General features: G+C 28.3%; 2 protein-coding genes across 3 annotated transcripts in view; both read right to left on the bottom strand.

Annotated features, from left to right (window-relative positions):
• LOC107622072 (protein NRT1/ PTR FAMILY 5.4-like) overlaps positions 1-2,061 on the bottom strand; it is a 3,934-nt gene extending 1,873 nt beyond the window's left edge. The window contains exons 1-3 of one of the 2 annotated variants that reach the window (XM_016323995.2): positions 1,928-2,061; positions 1,375-1,592; positions 473-715 (exon numbers count right to left, since the gene is read on the bottom strand). In XM_016323995.2, coding sequence (XP_016179481.2) covers positions 473-715; positions 1,375-1,592; positions 1,928-2,024 — 558 coding nt within the window. In that variant the 5' untranslated portion in view covers positions 2,025-2,061. The remainder of the gene's footprint in view (positions 1-472; positions 716-1,374; positions 1,593-1,927) is intronic. The other variant, XM_016323996.2, reaches the window with a different exon arrangement.
• Positions 3,849-7,579, bottom strand: LOC107621224 (protein NRT1/ PTR FAMILY 5.4-like). The gene is made up of 5 exons (XM_016323257.2): positions 7,401-7,579; positions 6,789-7,006; positions 5,875-6,117; positions 5,214-5,452; positions 3,849-4,762 (listed from the first exon to the last, which is right to left on the bottom strand). The coding sequence occupies exons 1-5, from the start codon at positions 7,525-7,527 to the stop codon at positions 3,928-3,930; spliced, it is 1,662 nt and encodes a 553-aa protein (XP_016178743.1). The 5' UTR covers positions 7,528-7,579; the 3' UTR covers positions 3,849-3,927.

Here is a 7,707-nt window from a genome sequence, read left to right as displayed (position 1 = left end):
GTACGATTTTTTTTTAAAATACTCATAATGTTTAATTTTATTAATAATGTTTTTTATTTATATCTAAAATGCCTTTGGACATTAACTTTGTTTAAAACATTAAAGACAAAATTTAAAACGTCAATGAATATATAATTTTGACATAAATAAAAAATTTTAGGAACAAAATTGAATGAAATTAAATATTACAGGTATTTTTTTAAAAAATTGCACACAATAGGAATAAAAAAACATATTTTACCCTGTTAAAAACAAACTTTTGTAATCTCTATTTTCCGTCTCTTTTTCAATTTTTTTTTTATAGATATTCACGAATAACTTTTGTCAAACTAACCACATCGAGCCGACTACCTTTAAATGGTGAAATTTATATATAACTTTTAACCATTAAATTATAATTGATTCTGAATTTTTATATTACATCATTTTAAATTAATTAACAAAAATATGGAGCCATAAAGAATGAGATTACCTGTACATAAACAATAAAGAAGACGGCAGAAGAGTTGGCAAGTACTACAACCAAATACCAATAATTAAAGAAAGAGCTCTTGGCTTCCCTTTGCTCCTCTTTCTCTTCATCAAACTGATCCGCCGCAAAAGGTTGAACGCACGACTTAATTCCGCCGTCTCCGACGGAGAACACATAAAGTGCGACAAAAAAGAGCTTATCGTGCTTCAAAATGGACACTGAAAGTGTCATGAAAGTCATGCCCTGCTAACATCAAGTTATTGTTAAATCACTTTTTTTTATGTATATTTTGTATTATATTTCAATGTGAATTGTATACGGTGGTTGATTTTGATATACATATAACAAAAAAATATATCCATTTTATAGGTGTAATTTAAAAATATTAAGTGTATACTTAAATCAACTACCAGTATATTTGTATATAAATACATGTATAATTTAATTTATTTGTAATGTATGTTTTGTATTTCGATGTGTATTCTGTACTGATAACTAATTTTAATTACTGATTTTAGTGTATACCTAATATGATTATATCCAATTACATTGATTAAAAAATTTATAAAAGAAAAAAATGACCGTAACAAATACCAAAAAAAAAATCTATAACTTCTGTTTGGATGATTAGCCTGTAATGAATACCCATCAAATATAATAAAAGTTAAATAAAAATAAAATATTAAGGATTATATGTTTAGAACTACTTAGGTTGATTAAGTAGGTAGGCATTAACTATATGAAACTATAGTGCAGAGGTGTGAACGATATAAGTTATAATCACACCATAATTAAATTAGAAACACAAAATTAATAAAGAAAATAATCAATTATAAGTAATAAAAATAAAAAATATTAAAAATATTTAGATATGTTGGAGTTGAAATTTATGAATTATGTACCAAGAGATAAATGAAGGAGGATATAGTGACAGTTTTGAAGCGACCAATGTAAGAATCAGCGATGAAAGCACCAAGCAAAGGGAAGATGGACGAAACAAAAACCCAAGTGTTTATGTTTTTTGTTGCTTCAATTAGGGTTTCTTGAAGCTCATTTGTTAGGTATGTGATCAAATTTGATGACAACCCTATAAAGGCAAATTGTTGTGCAAATTCAACACCTACAAAAAATAAAATAAAAATAATTATTGTATATAAAGAAGAAGAAAAAAAGTTGAAAGAATACAATCATTTAATTTGTTACAAAATGTTGTAATATTGTGTATGTTTGAGACGTTGTTAATTTTTCGTGCAGTAATCATAGTTTAACCGTAAAAAACTTAAATCATAAGAGATTTTATATTATTATCTTATGATATATAATAATTATGAAATTTCAAGGTTTAATGATCCATGATGACATCCAAAACCTAATAATCAAACTTAAACATTTAATTCTTTGACAATGACAAAAAAAAATCAAAATTTTTAAACATCAATGAAGTGAAATACTCACTGATAATGAACCTTGCAGCATGCCAGCCACCTTTCATGGTTTTGGGGTGGGGTTGGAGGAGGTGCTTGCTTGTGTCACTATTGGAGCTTCTTTCCATGATATATAATGACCAAATTAATAGAAGAAGGAAAAAAAGAAGAGAAAATATATTTACTATATACAGTATATTTATATTTATAGTAGTTAGTACTATATAGACACAAACCGAAGACAATAAATTAATGTAGCCTTAGTTTGGAAACCAATTTCACTGGATAACTAATTAGGGGGCAGTTAATTAGTAATTTTTTTTAAGAAATATAAATTTAAATTATTATAAAAAATATTTAAAATTTAATAAAAAATATCTAAAATCAAATAACAACAAATATTTAAAATAATTGTAAAATTATTTTATAAAAAAATCTAAAATATAAAAAAAAACATCCAAATTTAATGTAGCCTTAGTTTGGAAATATGCGTAAAAAAGTTTAATTTTAAAGTATTAACAATATAAAATATTTTACACAGTTGTGTAATTATATCCGTTATTTTGAATGACTATTCACGTGATCAATATGAAAGATAGTTATTTTTACTGTAATTAAATACACGTATAAAACTATTTTAGAGTGATAGTGCATCAAAATTAAATTTATATTATTATTAATTTATCTAAGGATTCTCTCAATTAAATATTTATCTTTATGAGGATAAGGTCAAAGATTTCTGTTTTGGACAAATAAATGGGAATCTATTTTATATTAAAATTAATTTTGGTTTTAATTTTGTTGACCACCATTATTATTTCTATACCATTGACTAATTAAATGCACTTTATTTGTACTTATTAAATCAATTTTTCCTTTGGATTTTTGCATTAGAATTATTACTCCATTTTTAGTCAACTCACCTGACACACGAAATTAGAGATATTCGAATTGGAGACGAAAATAGGCAAAAAATCACTCTGAGGAATTATGAGAATATGGAGAGGAATATTTTTCTATTATTAAAAATGGAAATTGAGATTAAAAAAAAAAAATTTCAGTGTGTGAGGTGGGAAATGGAGTGTTCCTCATCTCTATTTTTCTATATTGTCATTTCTACACACAATACAAACATTCCAAGGTAGTATTAAGATTGTTGTTGGTATTGGTCATGGAAGCAATGAATCAAGAATAAATATAGAGAACCATTTTTTAATTAGTCGATATTAGGGGTTTTTTATTATAAATTATTTTTAACCTATTTTTGGAGGGTTTAGAGTTAAAATATATGAGAATTAGATTTAAAAATTAGAATTTAAAATTTAAAATTTTAAAAAATTAATTGATATTAGTCGAAAAATAACTCCCTATTTGAACTCACCAATAAAATGCAAAACAAATTTTTGTTTTTATTGCATTTTTTTGACAAATAAATTGTTCGACATTCTTCCTCGCCTCACAAATCTCAAACCTATATTATCAGTCAAAATTAATCCTAAAATAAGTAAGAATTAACTAAATTTCAATTCCTCCAACAACTTGCTAAAGGCTAACCACTATGAGATAATTATACCTCCAATATCATGTTAAAATTTAACCATAAGGCAACTCGCTATCTAGTTAAATGTTAAATTGGACTAAAATGCACCAAATTAAGTTAACCATCCGAACAAGTTTTTTTTTGTTGTCTAAGAAAAAGTTAGAACAGGAAACCCGGTCCTAGAAATAAAAAAAAATTAACAAGACAGTATAACAAGGTCATGGTGGAGAGCATCGATCTCACAATTCCGACCAAGATTTCAACCACTCGGTGAATTCTGTCTCATTTGACGCTCCTCTCTTCGCTAACAAATTAGCTACAACATTAACCTCCTTTTTAATAAGATTGAATTGCATTTTAACAAGATTAACCACCCGAACAATTTAAAATACAAATTAGCAGAATAATTATGGACTAAAAAAAAATTACTTTCTTATTGCATTTTCCACAAACAAATCTTTTGTCAAGTTATATACATGCATCACCATAAGCTAATTTAGCTCATGAAACTTTTTATAAACAAAACCATTGGCAATCCTTAGATAAACACATAGGTTAAGAGCACCTAATCCAGCCAATAACCAATAATAGTAATCAAGATGTGCCTTATTCAAATTATTTCCTAACCATTTATAACCAATTCTTGAAGTGATTGCAATCACAACATCTATTATTGCATTTGCCACAAAACTCCCAACTCCAAAGAGGCTAACATATGCCGCTGCTCCCAAACTTCTTAGTCCCTCCGGCATCTGACTATAGAACAATTCTTGGAGTCCGACGACTGCGAGTGCGTCGGCAGTTCCAAGAATTGCGTATTGAGGTAACAACCACCAAATACTCAACGGTATAACCGATTTGGGATCGTCGACGAGATTATATTGTATAGCAATAGCTATCCTTTTGGCCTCTACGAGTGCTGAAACAACCATGTTAAGTATAGACAGAACCAGACCAACTCCAATCCTCTGTAATACCGTTATGCCGGACGGATGTTTTGTGAACTTTCTAGCAATCGGCACGAAAACACGGTCATAGATGGGAACACCACAAAGGATTACGATTCCTACAACACCTTGAAGTGATGCTGGAGGGATTTGAAACCCTATTTTTCCTATGGTACGGTTCAATGTGCTACCTTGTTTGATGAAAAATGTGCTCATTTGATTTTGGACAACAACGAACATCAAACAATTTAGCCATATGGGAATTAAACGAAGGACAAGCTTTACTTCTTCAACTTGTGTCATTGAGCTTAACCTCCATGGTTCTCTCGTGTTGTTTGTAACATCATGTTCATCCATCATCATTGCCTTGTCCAAAAATCTGTAATAAATTTCAGTAAAATTCTAAACCCAAATCTTAATTTCTTAATTCTAAACCCAAATCTTAATCCTAATCCTTAAAACTTCTAAAACATGAGGGTTAAAAAAAATAATTTCATAATAAAAAATTGATTAACGTTAACTAATTAAAAATTAGTTCTCTATACTTATTAATTGAGTAATTAATGATTACTTCTATGCATGTGTCAAGCAATATAATAATATAAAGAGTTTAACTTTGATACATTAATAATATAAAACATTCTATACCGTCATCTAATTACATCAGTTATTTTTTTTATGATCATTCATGCAGTCAATATAACAGAAAATTATTTTCACTGACTTGCCGTTATATAATTAGACGTACGTGTAAAATTATTTTACATTGAGAGTGTATTAAAATTAAATTCTAATATAAAATACAAAGAAAAACTAATAATAAAACACACCTGAGTTGATCTGTGTGTTCTATTTGGTCATGGTAGTGATCACCATAATAATAGACAGAAGTGTCATGTTTGAGGTTCCATTTGCGACATGAAGCAACAAGAACTTGGGCAATAGAAATAAAGGAACTCCCTTTTGGAGTTTCTTTTTTGTATCTTTTGATTCCAATAAAGAACACTGCTATTGCCACTGTCCACACTCCTGATGGCAATGCTAGTGCTGCTGCCCACCCAACATTTTCCTGTAATTATATATATGATGGTATTATTTTTAGGTGTATCCAAAAAAGTTGATAGAAAAAATTTAACTACATTAGATGTATATAAAGAATCTGTTACTAAATCAGTCACTAGTATAGAATATATATTAAAATACAAAATATGCATTAAAAATAAATTAAATAACTTATATATTTATATACAAATACATTATAATTAATTTAGTGATTGATTTTTTGTGTGCATGTCACAATTGTTTTTTAAGTTATGCATGTGTTTTGTTGTATACTGTGGAAATTATTTTATTGTAAAAAATATTATGTGATTAATATTTTTCTCTCATGTTTTTTTTGCATTCAAGTGAATACTAACGAATTCTTCATTTTTATCTACTAAAAATATTAGTTCTTTAACATTTTATATTTTAACAAATGAAATTAAATACCTGTATATAAACGACAAGAAAAACAGAGGAAGTGCATGCAAGAACAATGGCTAAGTACCACCAATTAAAGAAAGAGCTCTTAGCTTCTCTTTGGTCTTCCATGTTCCCATCAAACTGATCCGCCGCAAAAGTTTGGACGCAAGGCTTATGGCCTCCATCTCCCATTGCTAACACATAAAGTGATAAGAAGAAAAGCTTATCGTTCTTCAAAGACGACACTGAGATCATCATCAAAATCATGCCCTGCATGCATATAGACACTTTTAGGTCACAGTTTCTGAATGTGGCAACAAAAAAGTGTCGTGTAAAATCTAAAATTATAAAAGGTTATCTTCAAAACTGTGACTATATAGTCACAGTTTTAAAATAAATTGTGACTAAAAGCATTTTTTTATGGTTACGACAAAAAACCATAATTATAGAGGATTTTAGGTTACAGTTTTTAGATATGACAAAAAAAATCGTAACCTAAAGCTTGAAATGTTGTAGTGCATGCATGTCATCATCATAGTCCCAATTAGAGAGCAAGCAGTATCCAAATCTTATAGTCTCAAAGTAGCATACAATAAAAACAAAAGAATTCGCAGACCATCCATCTACTCGGTGACATAATGTTGCCGCCAATTTAAAGGGCTCTTGGCGTCAATTTTACTATCAAAATTATAGACGGACTTGCAAATCTAACGATAAAAATTCCTAGATTCCATGGTTCCGTGTCATTGTCAAAAAATCAATAATAATACCAACATAAATGATTCGACAGTAAATTCGACGGTTCTAAACATATTTCTAGTAGTGTACTAACCAAATTCAGGATTAATTGAAAACCAATAAGTAAACATATCATACATGTCATCATCATGTTTATGGATATATGTATATATGTTTTCTTAGTAAAATAATTAAAAAATTACCAAAAGATAAATGAAAGAGGATATGACAACAGTATTGAAGCGACCAAGATAGGAATCAGCAATGAATCCACCAAGCAATGGGAAGAGGGATGAAACACCAAGCCAAGTGTTCACATTCTTCGTTGCTTCGGTTATGGATTCATGAATCTCATTTGTTAGATATGTTATCAAATTTGATGACAACCCCGTAAAAGCAAATTGCTGTGCAAATTCCACACCTACAAAATAAACAAATAAGTAATTATATTATGGTAAATGCTGTGATGTCTAAAATGTAGTGCCTACTTATAAAAAAAATTAAAAATTAATATTTAATTTAAAATATATAAAAATAAATAATTTTTAAAAAATTAAAGCTTACTGTAAGTTAAATAAAATTTAGATACCAACCATAAAATTGGCCATACAAATGTATGTGTTTAAATAGATATTCAAGATAACAAAATCCATGATCTATTGATACAAATTACTTCACTTAAAATTTTTTTATAAAAAAAAGTTTAAACTATTCAATAATTATGATGTAATAATTCTTATGAAGAAAGAAATTTACAAAAACAAAGCCAATTAAACAGAGACAGATTATGAATAATGAAGTGATGATGAGCTCACAGATGATGAAGATGGCAGCATGCCAACCACCCTTGATGGTGTTGGTGTGGTGCTGGCCATGGCGGATGAGTCCCTTTCTTATCTCTCTCTCACTCTCACTGCTGCTTGAGCTTTTTATTAGTGCCATAATAACTGCTAATCAACTTTACTAATTAACTTATCAATATATATGCTGGGAATTGAAGACAAGTAATTAGATATGATTCTGATTCAGCAAGCTTATATATAAAAAAATATTATATGTACATTAAAATCAGTTATTATAAATTTGTGTATAAATATATATTATTTAATTTATTTTTAATAT

Source organism: Arachis ipaensis, chromosome B10 (assembly GCF_000816755.2).
Source record: "Arachis ipaensis cultivar K30076 chromosome B10, Araip1.1, whole genome shotgun sequence".
NCBI classification, from domain to species: Eukaryota; Viridiplantae; Streptophyta; class Magnoliopsida; order Fabales; family Fabaceae; genus Arachis; species Arachis ipaensis.
This window is presented reverse-complemented; position numbering and strand designations above follow the sequence as displayed.

What these genes read in the sequence shown, in the direction of transcription:
- LOC107621224 (XM_016323257.2), bottom strand. Translation starts at nt 7,527, where the DNA reads ATGGCACTAATAAAAAGCTCAAGCAGCAGTGAGAGTGAGAGAGAGATA. An exon ending in CCTCTTTCATTTATCTTTTG is followed by an intron (nt 6,118 to 6,788) that starts GTAATTTTTTAA and finishes ATATGCATGCAG; the next exon opens with GGCATGATTTTGATGATGAT. An exon ending in TTCTTGTCGTTTATATACAG is followed by an intron (nt 5,453 to 5,874) that starts GTATTTAATTTC and finishes ATATAATTACAG; the next exon opens with GAAAATGTTGGGTGGGCAGC.